Raw genomic sequence first — 19,665 nt, 5'->3', positions numbered from 1 at the left:
TTCAGAGGGGTTAGACTATAACTCTTCCTTAATCATTTGCTCTGGCCTGTAATTCCATTTGCAGACTCTCTCTGTAAGAGACCAAGGTGGGGGGTGAGAACCACATTTTTAAAACAGTATTAGCTGGTTTTAATTTATACTAGAATTTAAGAAGAAGTTTGCCAGTAAGGCTGCTGCTGAGTCCTTCATGCACACTATTCTGCTGCCTGCCTCCCTCCCTCGGCGCATCTCTGCTCCACACCACAAGTGAGGGTTGCAGTGGCAGCCCTTCCTTTCAGATTTCCTGTGTCACAACCCAAGTGTTATTTAAATGTATTTTTGTGTATCTAATTTAATTACGTGATTCTGCACAATTAAATACAAACCTTTCAGTGTGACAGACAATATACTGTCTAATAATCCCATCGATGCTGTCTGCTCTTTTCACTCCAACAGTTGATTAGACAGCTGTGCTGTTCTAAAGAAGCCAGTGCCAACAAAGGCCCAAAATAGAACATTGTTGGGGTTTTTTTTGGGGGGTGGGGGGGTATTTTTTTTAAAACCCACAGACATTATACTATATATTCCTGTGAGGATGCCAGAAATACATTCTAAAGTACTCTCTTCTGTCTGTCTAAAGTACCTTTCTCATGCTGTTTGCTGAGCAATATGTGAGCAGTGATTCTGAAAATTGGTAATGAAGAGGACAGAGTTTGTTTTATTTAAACATGCTGCAGCAAAATGAAGGTAATTGTCCACACAAGCCATCTGCTACCTGGCTGCGTTCCATGTGCTTGGGAGACAGAAAATGTATGGATAAAGTGCCTCTTTCATTCCGTTGCCATGATAACAGCCCTGCTTTAGATTTAGAGGGAGGGTTTATTAATGCTTCAGAAAGGTTATTAGTCTGCTGAAGTAATAAGCTTTTTATGCGTTCCTTTATGTGATTGTTCTTGTACATTTTACTGTAATGCGTAAAAAGGAGGCAGGAAGTTTAAGGCCTATTTAAAGAGATAGCCATGGCTAATGTGCCACAGAGGACAATAAAACCCAGGTTTCATACAGGAGTAAGTGTATTAGGACTGATTTGGAAGGGTCTCTAAATATTCCCATCTTACTGAGCTTAGTTTCAAATTTAAACATTACTTCAGAGTAAGTATCCGATCTAGAGTTTGGATGATTTTTCACACGTACTCCAGTACAAGTGAATTCTTTGCAAGTTAAAGCGCAGAAAGGAATGGTTTCACTTGTTGGCACAATAAAAGGAAAAATTTTCTTGTACATTTCTGGTTAACATAAATAACCTTTTTTATTGTAAAATGGAGAAGAAAAACCACAGTTAACAACACGTACCTGAATTCATAAATGTGAACTAGCAAATAAGGGAAGCGTTGGTCAGAATCGCACCACTGGGCCAGAAGGCTGTTCCTTCATGTCCCCTACCAGCACCGTGGTCCAGGCACACAGCACCATGCAGAGGTGTGGGCTGCACTGTTAAGTGTCATTCCTCAGATAAGACTTTACACAGAGGTCATGTCTGCCAGTGTTTGAAAACTGCAGAGCTGAAACTTCAAGTTTCCATGGCCCTTTTAAATACTTGGGGAATAAGTTCAGTGCCCTCATCAAGATGCCCTCTCAGTGTGTTGGGTTTTCATGGGTGTGAGCTACTGCTGAATACATAAGGGCGTCTGCATTTGCCTGCCCAATTACTTTGTTCCCAGTATCTCTCTAGTTTCTTCGTGGGACACTGAGGATAAGATATTGTATCAGACTGACTTTGTATTAGTCTGACTTCTGAGCTGTACTGAAATTTCAAGTAGTTTAAAGAAATTTGTATTGAAGCAAATGAGTTTGCACATAACTTTTAGTTTTCCCTTTTACCCCAATGCATTTCAGGTCAAGCAAACCAGTCGTCATTGTGCCACTTCCTTTACCTGCCCTTCACATTGCTAAATAGCTGAGCTTTCTTGGCAATGGAGACGTATCTTAAATTACAGTACAACGCAATTTATTTCTGTAACTTTCATACAGAATGATTGTACTTAATCTTAGTATTATTTAATATTTATATTGTGATAATACTCTGGCCCAATCAGAGGCAGAGACCCATTGTGCTGGGCATAGTGTGGACATGTATGTGTGTGTGCGCCCACACACAGCTTGTTCCTGACCCTAAGAACTTATCGCCTAGAAGACAAAATCAGACCAAGGATAGAGGAATGGGATACAACATACAAGCAAGTGATCAGAGGCCGGGCAGGAACATGGCATTGTAACCATTGGGGGAGAGTAATGCTAGAACATGGCATGTTAGTTCCTTGTCCTTTTTCACATACATATTTTAAAGTTACAAAAACTTGTTGTTAGTGAGGGTGGGGTCTGCAAGGGCCAAGGGGTGAAGCTCATTGTTTGAATGAAAGAGGAGAGTGGATAAATGCTGGGGGACGGGTACTATTATTTTTGCTACTATCGTTTCTACAGCTAACTTTTACTCTTTACTTCTGTTGTTTTGCTGATGATGTTCCTCAAGTGGAAGGGTGGGAGGGAGGCTGACTTACAAAACAGGCAAATAGCAGCGAAGTGTTTCTTCTAGTATGTTGATAGTTTCAGACAGACAATGTTTTGGAGTGGAGAGGAAGATTTTACAGCGTTGAAAAATGTGGGAGGCAAAAGATCATCAATGGGCAAGTCAGATCGTATAGAAACTAATACTAAGGGTGAATGGGAGATTTGGTTTTGTACCTTCTTTGGGTGAGAAGACCCAGCAATAAGCTGAGTTGAGCTAAAAACTTGCAAGTAGATACTCGTAGGGCCAAATCCTACCCTCACTGAAAGGCCCCTGTCAGTCTTCTTTTACATAAGCCAAACAGATTTCGTTCTTTAAGTCTCCAACTGCAAGGCATTTTTCCCAGCCCTCTAATCATTCTTGTGGCTCTTCTCTGCACCTTCTCCAGTTTTTCAACATCCTTTTAAAAATGTGGACACCAGAACAGTATGCACTATTTCAGTACTTGTCTCCAGATGCCACATACAGAGGGAAACACACCTCCCCACTTCCACTCGCTACTCCCATGGTTATATACAGCCAAGCATCGTATTAGCCCTTTTTGCTACAGCATAGCACTGGCAACTCATGTTGAGCTGCTTGTCCACTATAACCCTAAACCCTTTTCAGAGTCGCTGCTTTCCAGGATACAGTCCCACATGCCGTAGATGTGGCCTCCATTCCCTCTTCCTAGATATATAATTTTGCATTTGGCTGTATTAAAACACATTTTGTTTGAATGGATCCAGTTCTTAGCTAACTGTTCTGTCCTCACCATTATTTACCACTCTGCCAATCTTTGTGGCAAATTTTATCAGCGGTGATTTTATACGTGCCTCCAAATCACTGATGAAATCATTGAATAGTACTGGGACAAGTGTTGATCCCTGTGGAACTCCAGTAAAAGCTCCCCCATTCAGTGACGATTCCCCCTTAATGACTCCTTTTGAGATCTGTCAGTAAGCCATTTCTTAACCCATTTAACGTACGCTTTATTGATACTGTGTAGTGCCGGTTTTTTAGTGAGAAAGTCATGTGGTACTGAGTCAAACGACTTACAAAAGTCCAGTTATATAAATCTGTGAGTCTCTAAGGTGCCACAAGTCCTCCTGCTCTTTTTACTTGTACTCAGTTATCGCTATCAAACTACAAAGATATTCTTCGCAGTTTCATCAAAGAATAAAGTCAGGTTTGTTTGTCAAGACCTGTTTTTCATAAACCCATGTTGACCACCATTAATTATATTCCTGTCCTTTCATTCTTTATCAGGTGAATCCTGTACCAGCCATTCCATTTTTTCCCCTGTAATTGATGTCAGGCTGAATATTGGTGCACCATAGCATTCTTCCAGTCTGCTGGTATGGGATAAGGCGTATGAGCCCCACACTAGGGAATCAAAGGTTAACGAGTATTTCTAGGCCCAGAGGGCCCCACCCAGTCGCATCTGCTAGGCCCACTCACAATGGATGCAAAGCTCAGAAGGGAGCCTCCTGGTTCAGTCAAGGTGAATGGACTACAGGAGCAGTCCTAGTCTGTTAGCTCCTTCAGAGAGGCTGCAGGATCTCCACACTCCCTGGACCAGCCCCCGCTGCTGAGCTGCTGGAGGCCCCTGTGGAGACCAGGAACGGTGGGCCAATCCTATAATAAACTAAATACAGATTTGTTAATAGAAAAAGGAAATGAGTTATTTACAAGGTTAAAGCAGGTAAACATGCATACACAAATGGATCTTAAATTTCAAAGAGTAATAAATACTTTTATAATAAGCAGGTTCCATATGACCTTTAGGGCTAACCTGGGCCAAGTAGCTGGTGATCCCTTGCTTATGCCTAGAAAACCTTGTCCCCCCAGAGTCCAAGCAGTTCCTCATTCTTCAGGGTTTTTATTCCCTTCCCTCCATGTGCTCTGAGCAGCAAACACAGCTGATGGGAAGGATCCACTTGCAAGACACATCTGCTTGGGGGGAAAAGTAAACAGAAGAGTCTTTTGTCCTTTTTAATGTTCCACTCTCATCCATCTGGTGTTGATGGACTTTCCTTTTGGGGCAGGACATAACAGCCTCTGCTGGAGACCAGCATTTCTCACTAATTAACGTCTCTCTCCTGTCTGGTGATTTATACAGTCACAAAGGCTTACAATGCCAGCGCTCAAATATCACCTTACAATGTGGGATACAGATGCTGTAAGTGAGATTGATGCCTGCAGCAACTCACAAGCATTTATTAAAGTCTAAACACTAACCACATTCTTGTCATTCTAATACCTGTTTTAACAATGCTAACACACAGGTGAGCCACACTGGGCCCAGCTAGGAATTTGTCAGTGTTCAGTAGAGACGCGGGGACCTGGGCATGAGCTGGTTCTTCGTCTAATGTTAGGCATGATGTCCCATCACTGCTTGTCATGCAGTGTCAGACATAATGCTATTGAAATGGGAGAGAAATTGTCAAAATCAGCTTTTTAAACTTATTGTTACTCTGTAAGGTGAGCGTGTGTCTCAAGGCAGGGGGAAGATTTGAGACAGGGAAAGATATGCGCCTCCCATCTGAAGCAAGAGAACAAGCCACGTACAGGTCACATCATGGAACACTTAGGGCTGTGTACCTCACTGACACACCGGGAACAGACCGGGGAAGGAAAAGGGGGCTTTGTGTTATGCTTTAAAAAAAGCCGCTGCGGCACGAAGAGAAGCTCCAATTACTGGTAGTGAATATATAAACCAGCTTCAGCTCCATGGTACTTGACCTGAACAAGCCAGACGTAAGAGCCATTTCAGGAGAGTTAAACAGAGATGGAGGAAAGTTTAGTAAATCTAAGTAACTAATTGAATGTGTATAGTGTGAGTGGGGAAATAAAAACACCACTCCCTTTTCTCGTCCATTCAACTTTTGTAATTCTCTCTGCTGAAGATTTGTGCTTACTCTAAGAAGCCATTTAGCATCGTTTGACGTTTTTTCCCCTATAAAAAGATGCTGAACAAAAATTAAGATGATAAGATACATGTTTCATACACTGGCCTCTTTTCCATGCCTGCAATTGTTTTCAGGAGCAATTTAGTTAATTTAAAAACCTATGTACTTGATTTGCAGGTGCAATCAGGTGTCTACAGGTCTAAATGACTTAGGTTGCATTTGAAATTATTGACCACAAATTTGCAGAGACAAATCAAAGCCAACCAAACTAATGTTAGAAAATGCCAGATTAATCCAGCCTTAATTCTGCCCCTTGTGCATATGGATCATCCTAGTAATTAAATGAAAAGATCACATACAATATTTTCCACAGGACTCTTGTCTCATTCAGTGTTTAGCAATATCTGTGTGTGTGTAAAAAGGCAGGTATGGGTGTGTTTGTGTGTGCATACAAAGTATGAAGTGTAAAAGAAGAAAAGATCTTTACATTTAAATTGAATTCTTTTCTGATTTCATCTGAAATCAGAGAGAAAGCTAGTCCCATTGGCATGTTGCCAGGAGCGAGAGTCACACCTCAGCCCTGATCTTATGCAGGTGGGTAAGCGTTTCCATGACTGAGACCCTAATTTACACAAAATGTACTAAGTTGCAGCTGTCCTATTCTTGCCATATTAAGTGACTCAAAAAGCATTCAACGTTGCCTCCGGATCCAGGTGGAGCGTGCCATCTGCAATAAAGATGAGGTGGCCATGAGCCACATTCGTAGAACTTGGCAGGTTTGTATTTTGCCTGCAGACTGCAGTTTGGCCAGTCTTGGCTTAGGCCATGTCTACGCTACAAAATGATGTCAACCTAACTTATATCGGCATACAGCCACTGCAGTTACTAAATGGCTTGTGTGCGCACACTTGGCTACTTGTGTCAGCGGTACATGTCCTCACCAGGAGCACTTGCGTCGATTGTATTGTCAGGGTAGGGCATTGGGGGGTGGCTCTTGGAGGCCATGAACAGTCAGCATAAGCAACACAGTGTCTGCACCGACAGTGCATCTATCTGATTACGTCATCCTTGATCCTATGCTGCTCGGGGAGGCGGTGTTACTAGATCAGCAGAGAGAGGCACTTACGTCGGCAGGAGCTAAATTTAAGTGAAGACACTTCCACAGCGAGGTCGGTGTAAGGCAGCTTATGTCGACCTAACCGTATGGTGTAGACCAGGCCTAGACAAACCTGCTGTGGGGGATAGGGAGCCAGGGTTCAGAGAAAGGTCTTGTTTCTAGAAATTGGACTCTTCCAGATAAAAAATCTCTAAGAAGCTGCTTATTTTTAATCTCGTCCACAGCTGCCACTATAAATATGTCTTAAGTGATTAATGGTAACCTGTAATGAGGGCCCATAATTATAAGGTGTAACCTGGGTAACTAATTTCAAAGTATAAAATCCTTCCTACATCCTTCTCAGAGAAAGGTAAGTTCCAGCTAGTTGGCTGCTGCATTTGATGTGGGTATTAAGTCTTATTTTGTTTCTGGTTTTTAATTCTTAATATATGCGTGACCTTTCTTTCTTTTCTGAACGGTTGCCAAGATTGACACTTTACTTAGATCTGGGAGGGAAGGTGAGGGAGTGAGCAGCTTCTTCCAGAGCCAGTGCCTGGGCCTTTGTAGGTACTGCAGTGTCTTGTTCCCTCCCTCTTCAGTCCTGTCCCACTCCGAGGGCTATGATCCCAATCTCATGTTAAAATCGACTCTCCCGGCAGTGAACACTACAGCTCTCCACAATGCCATGCCAGTCATGAACACGCAGAACTTGTATTATGCAGATCCAGCTGGTCTTTTTATTGAATTATTTATATTTTTGTGGTGCAAAATAAGATGAAATTGTTAAGGTCTCCTGAGCATTTTCTCTACTTGCTAATGATCTAATCTTTGAAATGTATAATCCCCCCTGCCTCCTGTAGCTGTGCGGCAACGGTTTGCTGGCTCATTTTTTCAAAATCCGCTATTAATGGGGCTTCAGAATGATCGTTTTCCCTATCAGTAGTATTGCACGGTGTATTTAATAAGAATATAAACCTTAGGCTTCCATTCGCCATTGACAGAAATCAACAACAGTGACACCAAGACACAAATTAGGGGCCAGACTCTGCCATCCATTTTCCTCTTGAGCCGTACGTTACTCCTTGAGAAGTTTCGTAGCAATCATTGAGTCTATTCAAGGAGTAAGCTAGTACTCAACATGAACGAGGGTGGCAGAATGGGCTCTCTGGGTGCTAGGGTCCTCCTCTACTTTTCCTGTTTTAATTGCAAGTGCAATGTGATAAGGGTCTGACATATTTTAATTGTGAAGGTGCTGATCTTGTGACAAGATTGTATAAGCTTTTCATTTGTTACGTAGTGGATATTGGTCCTAAGATCTGACCACAATATCTTGTGCCAGCAAAGAGTTGGAAATGTTGCAGAGATTATAACAGTGCTGTGGAAGGATGAAGAGGGATTTAGGCCCCTACTAATTGAACACTTGAAGTGATGTGTCATGCATCTGAAAAGCAGGGGACTACAACTTCCATCGGCCCCCTCCGCACTGTACAGCCCCCTTCCTCCTCACCATCCTCCAACTTCCTCATCACTTCCATCATCCCCCCACACCCTACTGGGAGCCCAACAGAAGCCACGGCTCCAGGCACAGAGCTCCCTGCCAAGAGCCAGGGTGGCAGCCGGGCTAGGAGCAGGGAGCCCAGGTAACAGGAGGGCTGCTAGTGGGGAGCTGGAAACCCGGACAGCAGCCCAGCTGGGAGCAGGGAGCCTTGGCAGCGGCCGGGCTAGGAGCAGGGAGCCAGGAGGCAGCAGGGCTCCCTGGGGAAGATGGAGCCCAGACAGCAGCCTGGTTCAGAGTTGGGACCTGGGAGCCCAGGCAGCAGCCCAGGGTGCAGCCGGGCTCTAGCTGGAGCCCTCCACCCGCCTTGGGGTGACAGCCAGAGCTATGAGCCAGGCGCAGGGTTCACAGCAAGGAGTCTACCAGCCTTTCTCCTCAAACTGTGAAATGGACAAGAATGACAACCAACAGCCAATGTAAGGAACGCAGCGTCTACACGGACACTGCATCGCCCTCGCTACACCAACATAAATCCTGTGCCTCTTGTGGAGGTGGAGTTATTATGTCGGTGTAGTAGGGCACTTATATTAGCGGGACAAGGCTGAAGTGTAGACACTGACGTAATTAGATCTGCGTAAGCTGCCTTACGTCAACCTAACTCTGGAGTGTAGACCGGGCCTCAGACACAATACACCAGGCATGCTGCTGGCACCCAGGGAGGATGGGGTACCAAATAACCTCAAAAATTACAGATTTGCTGTAGGCCGCTTCATTGCAGTAAAGCTGCAGAGCCTGTTGAAGGTACAGCTATTGCTATTATTTACTGTCTGTACTGCAGAAGTGCCCAAATACACCAGTCAGGATCCCTTTTGTGTTAGGCACTGTACAGACACATAGGAAGCCACAGTACAGTCTCTGCCCCCAGAAAGCTTTCAGTGCTCCGTGTGCTGATGTATTGCCTGCCAGTGAAGGAAGACAATCGTAGGCAGAGCTGGCAATTAAAATATCAAGGGAAACTGATATTTCACAAGGCTTTGAGGTATAGCCTCAAACTGCTCAGTGTCTTGTATCAGCGACTGCATTCACAGTGAACGGTGGGAGAGAAGGTACCAAGAATCCCTAGGAGAGTCTATGATAGTCTCATTGAAAAAGGAGTAAAGTTATGAAGACAAGCCAGAGAATTCATAGAATTGAAGTGGAAATGGGCATAAAGGCAACCTAGTGCTGGACAGAGATTTGTAGCATATACATGGCCAGAAGCCCTTGTGTAAATGGCTTTGTTTCCCAAACCATGGTCTAATGTCAAACCACTATAAAAACTGACTTTATGTTGCACTTACGGGTGTGACCAACTGTAGTCATTCCAAGACATCATGGTTTCCATAGTAACTAATGCACTTCAAATGGGAAAACGCTGAGGGGAACTTAAAAAAAAAAGACAAAGACCATATTAAATGGCACAAACCAAACAGGTGGTGACATGTGGGGGCTGTAAAGTTTTAATGCTGTAAGTGTGTAATTACTCAGATTCTTTAGACAGTGTGTGACTACAAATTTATTTAAAGGTCATAAATCAGTGCTAACTACATCAGACTAGAGTGGTCTGTGACACAAGTTGAAATTTGGTGACAATATTTACTGACTGTAGAAAGGTGCAAATCACTGATACACAATCAGGATAGCCAGAGAGTTGTTAAAATTTAGCACTTTACCTCTTCCAAGAATTTTATAAATTGTGGCTAATCTTCAGTGCCCTTGTGAAATAGGTAAATATTATCCTCCTGGGAAATGAAGGCACAGAAGTTAAATGACCTGCCCAGAGTCGTGCAACAATTCAATGGCAAGGCCAGGGTTAGAAGTGGAATCCCTGGCCTCCAGTCCTGTACTTTGTCACTGCCCCTTGACAACTAATGGCAATGAAAATGAAATGGGAAACTGAACTATCTAAACATTTGACGAGGTATCTGAACAGATGCATTTGTTAATACACTGCCTTTCACGTCTGACCTCTTCCCTTGCTCTTCTATTGGCATTATGAAATACAAAACACTTGATTAGAATTATATTTTGAAAAACTTTGGACCGGCAAGTGCAGCTAACCTAAACAGTCTAAATTACTGTGTCAGCCTTCTATCCCTTTCACGTGGTTAGTTGTTTATTTGCCATTATTTCATCTAACTTAAGGCCATGTTCTCTAGCCCTTACCTATGTGAATTGCCTTTGCAATCAATGAGAGTTTTCCCTGAGTAAATATTACAGGCTTTGGCTCTTAGATCGCAAACCATTGGGATGGAAATAATGTCATCTTATTTGTTAGACAGGCATGGTGGGTGAGATAATATCTTTAATTGCAGTCATTCTCAACCATTTTTCATTTGCAGACCCCTAAACATTTTTGAATGGATGTGCGCACCCCTTTGGAAATCTGTTGTCAGCATATATAGTTGTATTCTGTTCAGCATGGGCAGTGGGTAAACACCCTCTTTGGCGAGGCAAGCACCCAGCCCCACCCCTTCCACCTGAGGCCCCGCAGCTGGAGAAGCCGCAGCCCAGCCACACTGGCCAGCCCAAGCACCAGGCCACCAGCCAGTCTGAGCCGCCCTGGGTTGTTGTGCAAGTTTCATTTGAGGATGAGGCCTGAGAGGTCCGGTATAGAGTGATCACTTTGTGAAAAGGGGAATAGGGGATAGGGTGTTTTTGTCTTTTATCATTTTCCCGTGTGAGTTCATATGAGAGCAGAGTGATTGTTTGGTTTCACCCACATAGTGTTATTGGGGCATTTAGTGCACAGCCTGAGGTACGCCACATGTTGTGATAGGCATGTGCAGGACTCATGGATCTTGAAAGGTGTGTTGTAGGGGGTGTTGAGCATTGTAATAGTGGAGATATGTCTGCATAAAAGATATTCTCTCACCCATCTTGTCTCTAATATCCTGGGGCCAATACGGCTACAACAACACTGGATAAATCTTATTTGTTAGTCATGTACTGTGCATATCTTTTTAGGGTTCTTTAGGAAGGAGAGCTGCCATCAAATCAACTTCCAGAAACAGCCAGATGAGTGACAGCAGTTCTAGAAATATATGACACATGTTGAGCAGTCCCCTAATGGGACGCCAACAACTGAAAGGCTCTCTGGCATGGTCACTTTCATTTCCCATCTAGACTGTCCTGGAGAGACATTCGATTCAAGAGGCAGGGTGGAAGTTTTGTCCAGGATGCTACGAGCACTGTACCTACAATGGGTGCTGCCAGCTCTTTGAAGGTCACTGAGTAGCCTAGAAGAAAAGGAGTACTTGTGGCACCTTAGAGACTAACCAATGTATTTGAGCATGAGCTTTCGTGAGCTACAGCTCACTTCATCAGATGTACTTCATCAGATGTACTTCATCAGATGAGTAGCCTAGAGTGCCTTCATCAGATGAGTAGCCTAGAGTGCCTTTTAGCCAGTCTGACTGTTAGAAACCAGATGGCAGGAGATTTCCAAACAAATTCACTATTTTTTGTTTACTCTTTATTTTATTACCTGTGCAGAAAGTTTATGTATATTATTTTATTATTAACATACATAAACTTTCTACACGGGTATTAACAAATCTTATTCATCTGTATTTAAAGAACCATTTGTGTTTGGTCAGCCTCTTACTATCTGTGTATTTATTTTGTTCAGTTTCTAAAAATGGTAACCATACATGATCAAAATCCATTTGATCCCAATATAAGTGTGTCATTTTTTTCCTTGTCCCCAAGTCAACGACCTCCTTTGATCTGTAACCTAATAGAACCACTATGGAGTTTGTGGGTAGCCTAACTTTAGTTCTCCTTCAGCTGTGCCAGTATGGATCCCACTGTGGGTATGCCTGCACCTTATGTGTGCGAGCTGGGAATTGTTTGAATAGCTGTGTCTATCAGGGCCACACATGCACCCAGGCCTCTTTGTGCTCACACAAGGGCATAAAGAGCAGGGTGGCCATGGCCCTCCCTTACTACCCATTTACTGACCCAGGACTGTCCAACCCACTATGGCTTATGTGTAAGGTTTGAACTGGGCTGTGAAGAAATACGTTTCATTTGTTTGAATTCTAAATTCTTCATTTTAGATTAACATTTTAAAAAAGAGAAAGAAATAGAGGTGACAAGGAGCGACACACACAAACACCCCGGATGCCCCACTGGTCAGTGGGGAAAAGTCACAAACATTAAAAATGGTAGACTCAAGCCCTCAAGGTTTAAACCCTGTCCTTTGGGCAGCAGTCTGATGGCCCTGTTAGATGGACATACCAGGTATCACTCCTGCCACAGGGAAGCTCACATCCCCCCAAAATGCTCCATCTGCCATTCCTTCTCCTCCCACGCTGAGAAATTAAGAGGTATGAGGCTCAAATTGCACCTCCTGGCACAATCCATGTGGCCTCAGACCCAGGGGAAGAAAAATCCTATCTGGAACCTAAGGCACTCTCTTCAGTTAGTGCCCCAGCAAGCAGGTAAATCCCTGGTTCTAGTGGGGACAAAAGACCATAGAAAGTAGCTAAGTTGGCACGAAATGACTTGACACCAACAGGTTCCTCCTCTGTACTAAAGACATTTGTGCCAACTTCTTTGACACCAGTCCCAGCACAAGCACTGTGTCAGATGTGGAACACTGCTGCAAACACAGCTCCAAGCAGACCTCACATCTGCCATGGAAGGAGGACTCTATCCAAGGGCAGGCCATTGAGGCCATCCACTTCTAGAGACAGGAGCAGGTTGATGATGATGAAAAAAGCAAAAGAGGCTTTGACATCAAGAGCCCTTCCAGCACTGATGGCACTCCTTGGGCCAAAGCTCATCTCCGAGAATCCACCTTCACCTTTCCTCCTGGCACTGATGCCGGTACTGACTTGGGCACAGCACAGGCATCATCATTGGTTCTCCTCCCTCTCTTTGAACCACCTGATTCCAGGAGACTGGACTGAAACCCCAGGTGATAACTGAAAGGTGCCCCGCACCAAGGCCTCTGACCAGAATGGCAGTGGATGGGCCACAACAATCTGGCCAACACCAGTACGATCTACTGCCATTGCCCTATGGATTATGTTAGGTCCTATCATATCTTCAGTCCCAGGGTCAAGTCCCATCCCATGTCCCCATGAGGAGGAAGAGATCCTGGTCCTCCTCGGCATTAGTATGGAGGACCTCCTCTCCAATACTGGAAGAGCAGCTGGGTAAGCTGGCAGAATGGGCCCAGGAAATGTTCCAACTTCCTTCCACTCAAAGAATCATAGAATCATAGAATATAAGGGTTGGAAGGGACCCCAGAAGGTCATCTAGTCCAACCCCCTGCTCGAAGCAGGACCAAATCCCAGTTAAATCATCCCAGCCAGGGCTTTGTCAAGCCTGACCTTAAAAACCTCTAAGGAAGGAGATTCTACCACCTCCCTAGGTAACGCATTCCAGTGTTTCACCACCCTCTTAGTGAAAAAGTTTTTCCTAATATCCAATCTAAACCTCCCCCACTGCAGCTTGAGACCATTACTCCTCGTTCTGTCATCTGCTACCATTGAGAACAGTCTAGAGCCATCCTCTTTGGAACCCCCTTTCAGGTAGTTGAAAGCAGCTATCAAATCCCCCCTCATTCTTCTCTTCTGCAGGCTAAACAATCCCAGCTCCCTCAGCCTCTCCTCATAAGTCATGTGTTCCAGACCCCTAATCATTTTTGTTGCCCTTCGCTGGACTCTCTCCAATTTATCCACATCCTTCTTGAAGTGTGGGGCCCAAAACTGGACACAGTACTCCAGATGAGGCCTCACCAATGTCGAATAGAGGGGAACGATCACGTCCCTCGATCTGCTCGCTATGCCCCTACTTATACATCCCAAAATGCCATTGGCCTTCTTGGCAACAAGGGCACACTGCTGACTCATATCTAGCTTCTCGTCCACTGTCACCCCTAGGTCCTTTTCCGCAGAACTGCTGCCTAGCCATTCGGCCCCTAGTCTATAGCTGTGCATTGGGTTCTTCGGTCCTAAGTGCATAAGAATCCTCTTATGTCAACAAGACTTACTCTTTAGCACTGACCATGGATGATTTTCAGGTGTTCTGGGATCTCTTGTCCAGAATTGTGGAGAACTTGACTATCAAAACAGCTATAATCCCAGAGAACGTCCATGAACTATTCAACATTTTTAATTCCTTGTCATACATAAGAATTCCCCTACACATCAACAGGGTCTTGGTAGACTTTAAAGACCACAGTGATGTACAGACAAAGAGAAGCAAGATCATCCCTTCTATGTCAAGACACTACTCATCTACAGGAGTGGTGTGTTCAACATCGGGGCAGTCTGATTGCCCTCCACTTGCCTGGGGTCCAGAAAAACTTAGCAGGTCAATCTTAGCAGGAAGTACTCTTTTCTTCACAAACAGGCCTTCAAAGATCCTGCATCTTGGCAGAGGGGTAGACTAGATGACCCTTGTGGCCCCTTTTAACCCTATGGTTCTGTAGTTCTAAGAGTCAGTCCTGAAACAATTTTTTCAGAAATGGAGGGGTCCCACCAGAAACCTTTTTGCAACATATTTGAAAAAGAAGTGTCTCATATTTCCCTCCTGAGGAGAAAAGAGCCCAGGCTCCCTTTTGGATGCATTTGTGCTCCCGTGGAACATGTATCTATTGTATGTATTACTTCCAATTCCACTAATTCCCAAAGTCGTCAGAAAATAAGACAGAACAAGGCCCGAGTAATTCTGATAGCACCAGTGTGGCACACCAATTTTGGGACTCAAAACTGAGCCATCTATCATTTGGGCCACGCTTCCCACCCTCATTTCTTCTATACATTATCTCACAGAGCCAAGGTCTCATTCTACATCCAGACCCATCATCTCCGCATCTGACTTTGTGGATGCTAGCTGGCTAACTTCATAAGACAGGTGTTGCTTTGCACTGATGCAGAACATTCTGATTCAGAGCAATATAGCTTCAGGGAGGCTCACAGATAGAGCCAAGTGGAAATGTTTTTCAATGAGGGCTGCAATATCCCCTTCAGCCCTTGAAGGCTTCTATCCCAGGCATTCTGGATGATTTGTTTCCCTGAAATATTTGAGCCTTTCAGACAGCTCCATCAGACTTCACTTAGTAGCAGTATCTACCCACCATGCTCCCACTCAAGGCCACACTGTATTTTTACACCTCGCTCTGACTAAATTTTTGAAGGGGTTGGTTTATGTATTTCCACCAGTTAAGGAAATTAACCTCCCCCCCCCCCCCCCTGAGTTTAAATGTAGTGCTTCTGTCTGTAATGGAACCCTCATTTGAGCCTTTGTTCTTCATATAATAGCTTGTGCTTTATATCATGTGCTTTATACTGTATACTTTTATTTGGAGAGTGAGAGAGATTCGGACGTTAATGGCAGGACCACCTTATCCTACTTTTCACAAGGACAGAGTTACTCTTTGACCTCATGCAAAATTTCTACCCAAAGTAGTTTCAAATCTATACTTGAATCTTGAAACGATATGTATTTACCAGTATTTTTTCCTAGGTTTCATTCATCTCCTGCAGATGCAAAACTCCATGCATTTGATGTATTGAGAGCCCTTTCCTCCTATCTCCATGGAACAAAATCTTTATGCAAATCTCCCAGACTGTTTTAGCTGTTAGAGACAGGTCTAGAGGGCAGGGTATTTCCACTCAGACTCTTGAAGTGGGTGTCAAACTGTATCAGGATTTCATATGAATTGAATAAATTAGCTCCTTCTCAGAATAGAGATCAGGCAAGCTCTTTAACTTGTTTGAGGAGCATTCCTGTATCCGAAATCTGTAAGGCAGCTACTTGGAACTTATTACGTATTTTTAATAATCATTATTCCTTTGTAGCAACTCTAGATTTGCCTCTCAATTTGGCGTGGCAGTCCTACAGTCCCTATTTAAGTAGAACTTCTGACACCCACTTCCTTAGAGAGACAACTGCTAGCCAATCACCTAGAGTGGAATCTCTGTGGACACATAGTGGAAGAAATAAAATCGATTACTTACCTTACATTAACTGTGGTTCTTTGAGATGTTTTGTCCACAGGGATCCCATGACCCACTCTGCTTCCCCACGAATGTGATGTTTTCTAGCTTTGGGATTCTGTATTGGTGAAGGAACTGAGTGGTGTTTGGATCTGCTCCACCCTTTATGCACTCTGGTGAGGGGTGCAAGACATGCAGGGATTGGTGTGGCCCCAATGGACACTGTTTAGTAAAAAATAATCCAATCTCATGGTGTTGGGGTGCATGTACTCTTAGAGTGGGATCTGTGTGGGAAAAACATCTTGAAGAGCCACATTTGCTGAAAGGTAAATAACCATTTTTTAATTTGAAAGTTCTATTTGTAATTTTCCTCAAATACTGTACTTATTGGGCATTCCCACCATATATGCAGAAAAGCCCCTAGTCCTCCGCCTCCTCTACAGCATTTATGACACCCTTTTTGATATATTTTCTTTAGCTTAAATGGAGTGAGGTACCAATGATAAAGTAGTTTGTAGTAATTTTCCTTAATGGTTACACAATTAGGTGCGGCTTTGTCTTTACTCCAGTTATTTTTCCATTGTTCCAAAGAGATATTTGTTTTTAGATCCTTTTCCCATTTTTCCATAAAGGGAATCTTATCTTTTAGAGCCATCAATAACATCCATTACACCATACTGAGATCAGGTCCTCTGAGGTGGCCTTTCCCATAATTAGTGTTTCTATCCTCAATTAATGGTCCCCTGAAACTTGAGATACCTAAAAAGGAAATTCACTATTTTGTTAAATGGGTGGCTGTACTGGTACGGATTTTTCTGCCAAAGAAAATGGAACAGTTCTCCCCTTCCTTCTCTTGGATTTCTACCATGGACCTCGTCTTTAAGGTCAAAGTCACGTGGTCCACCACGTAGTCTGAGTCCTGACAAGAAACTGTGTTTATGGACTCTGGGGAAAGAGGTGCCTACATTTTTCCCACTTGTGAAGTGAAAGATCTGAAAATATGAAGCATTCTCTGCTCCATTTAATATTTATATGAATAATGAGAATGACCAAGTCTGATGTATGTGATATAAATCCTCATGCTTCAAGTCATAAGCCACACCATGTGATGGTGGCTAGGAAGAACCTTCACCTGTAGGCAGGTTATTCTGTAAATGCCCACTGTGAGGTTTCTTGCACTCACCTTTGAAGCCTCTAGCATTTGTCACTGTCAGAGAAAAATACTGGACTAGATGGTCATGTGGCCCTTTAATCCTTGTCTTGACTCTTCTCTGAACCCTCTACAGTTTAACATCCTTCTTGAATTATGGACACCAGAACTGACATTGACTTCTGTGAGCTTTGGATATTGGACCTCCTAATGTAGGAGGAATGTGAGGGCTACCATTCATATGTTCAGAATACCCATATCATGAATATTTGCGTAAAGTGCCTGAATTGTATTCTGTCCCTTAAGTGCTTTGTACAGAATTGTTTACAGACATTGATCCAAAACATATAAAATTTAAAAGTTTGGAAACTCCGTGTTGTATTTCCCTTTACAGGCTCAAGCAGCAAGCTCCCCACACTCCTCACCTACCCATGGAGCCAGTCGCCCAATGCCGATGCCTGTCAGAGCCACTTCCGCTGGCTCTACCCCAACTCATGTACCTCAGGACTCACTTGTGGGAGTCGGGGGAGATGTGCAGGAAGCTTTTGCACAAGGTGAGTGTAGCACAAACCAAAACTCCTGCTGTTGCCAAACATTGAAATTATTGATTATTACACAAATATAATACAGCAATTTTGATATGATAATTACTGATCTTATTTCACTTGGAATATTCCAAAGCAGAATGGAGGTATATTTTTAAATCAGGTAAGTAAACTTCATGTCACAGTGCTGTGAATTGAGTGCAAAACGGGAGACCACTTACCAAAATTTGGCCCAAAGGATGCAGAGAGGGACAGAATGGTAGCCATCAGGGGAAAAAAAACAGCACTCTCAACCAGAGGGTTCAGCTAACATTCACCTTGTTGATTACTAGGTAAAAAAAAAAAAAAGTTGAAATTTTGGACTGCAAATAAGTGAATGCTAAACTGAATGTAGCCCTTAACCAGTATGCAAATCTCTGAACAGGCAAACACTCTGGTATAAACCTAAAAGTGTCAAAACACTGTGTGGAGAGGGGAGGACAAGAGTAAAACCAGCCAAAAGATGAGGGGGAAAAAAAAAAGTAGTGGACAAAATTAAAAAGTGGACAGTGACATATCCCATCCCCAGCGAAACTGTTCTCCAAGGAGTATTGTCAGTATGGAGCCCCACTTGTGGGGTATGCATATGCCAGCTGGACCCTAGAAACCAATGGCTGCTGGGGCATCACACATTCAGTGTCAACAGTGTGAAAGAGGGTGCGGCCCCCAGCCTACCTTACTTCCTTCTCCTCCTGGTTGGCTGAAGGGCAGAACCTTAGTCACATCGTTCTTGTCTTTTGTTGGTGACTTTTTACTCTTTAGCATCTAACTGCAAAAGACACTTCTGGACGTAGTTACTGGTGTGATATTGTTAGTTTTACAGTCTGTACTATAAGCAGGTTTAATTAGTGCTCCCCAATTGTAGTTTCCACAGTCAACTTTAGCTTCATGCAGTACCGGTTATGGGCCCTGTCCTTTGGTTCCACTGAGTTCTTTGGTGAGATCAATGTGGCTGATCCTAGCATAAAATGTTGGTTCAAATGGTATACGCTTTGCCAGGGCAGTATGTAAATTTCTGAATAATATGGTCTGTGGTGCTTGGGAAAAACTCATTCAAAGAGGTAGTGGTTAAAATGTGCACCTTTACTCTCCAGTTGCCAAGGTTCCTCCCCCACTCTGAACTCTAGGGTACAGATGTGGGGACCTGCATGAAAACCTCCTAAGCTTACTTTCACCAGCTTAGGTTAAAACTTCCTCAAGGTACAAATTAATTTTATCCTTTGACCCTGGATTTCCACTGCCACCACCAAACTTTAACTGGGTTTACTGGGAAAGGTAGTTTGGACACATCTTTCCCCCCAAAATCCTCCCAACCCTTGCACCCCACTTCCTGGGGAAGGTTTGGTAAAAATCCTCACCAATTTGCATAGATGACCACAGACCCAAACCCTTGGATCTGAGAACAATGAAAAAGCATTCAGTTTTCTTACAAGAAGACTTTTAATTGAAGTAAAGGAATCACCTCTGTAAAATCAGGATGGTAGATACCTTACAGGGTAATTAGATTCAAAACATAGAGAATCCCTCTAGGCAAAACCTTAAGTTACAAAAAAGATACACAGACAGAAATAGTCATTCTATTCAGCACAGTTCTTTTCTCAGCCATTTAAAGAAATCATAATCTAAAACATACCTAGCTAGATTACTTACTAAAAGTTCTAAGACTCCATTCCTGTTCTATCCCTGGCAAAAGCAGCATACAGACAGACAGAGACCCTTTGTTTCTCTCCCTCCTCCCAGCTTTTGAAAGTATCTTGTCTCCTCATTGGTCATTTTGGTCAGGTGCCAGCGAGGTTACCTTTAGCTTCTTAACCCTTTACAGGTGAGAGGATTTTTCCTTTGGCCAGGAGGGATTTTAAAGGGGTTTACCCTTCCCTTTATATTTATGACACCAGTACCTGCAGCTGTTG

The 19,665-nt window shown here is 43.5% G+C and overlaps 1 protein-coding gene across 16 annotated transcripts in view; it reads left to right on the top strand.

Moving 5' to 3' along the window:
• The window catches only part of DTNB (dystrobrevin beta), a 380,746-nt gene that overhangs the window by 326,849 nt on the left and 34,232 nt on the right, over positions 1 to 19,665 (top strand). For all 16 annotated transcript variants that reach the window (XR_007356069.2, XR_007356070.2, XR_007356076.2 and 13 more), the window contains one exon: positions 17,566 to 17,725. Coding sequence is in view for 3 of the 16 variants with exons in the window: in XM_048846097.2 (XP_048702054.2) it covers positions 17,566 to 17,725 (160 nt within the window). In the remaining 13 variants the exon portion in view is untranslated. The remainder of the gene's footprint in view (positions 1 to 17,565; positions 17,726 to 19,665) is intronic.

The sequence above is a fragment of the Caretta caretta genome, chromosome 3, assembly GCF_965140235.1.
Source record: "Caretta caretta isolate rCarCar2 chromosome 3, rCarCar1.hap1, whole genome shotgun sequence".
Taxonomy (NCBI): domain Eukaryota; kingdom Metazoa; phylum Chordata; order Testudines; family Cheloniidae; genus Caretta; species Caretta caretta.
Note: the sequence above shows the minus strand (reverse complement) of the source record. Positions and strands in the feature narration are given on the sequence as shown.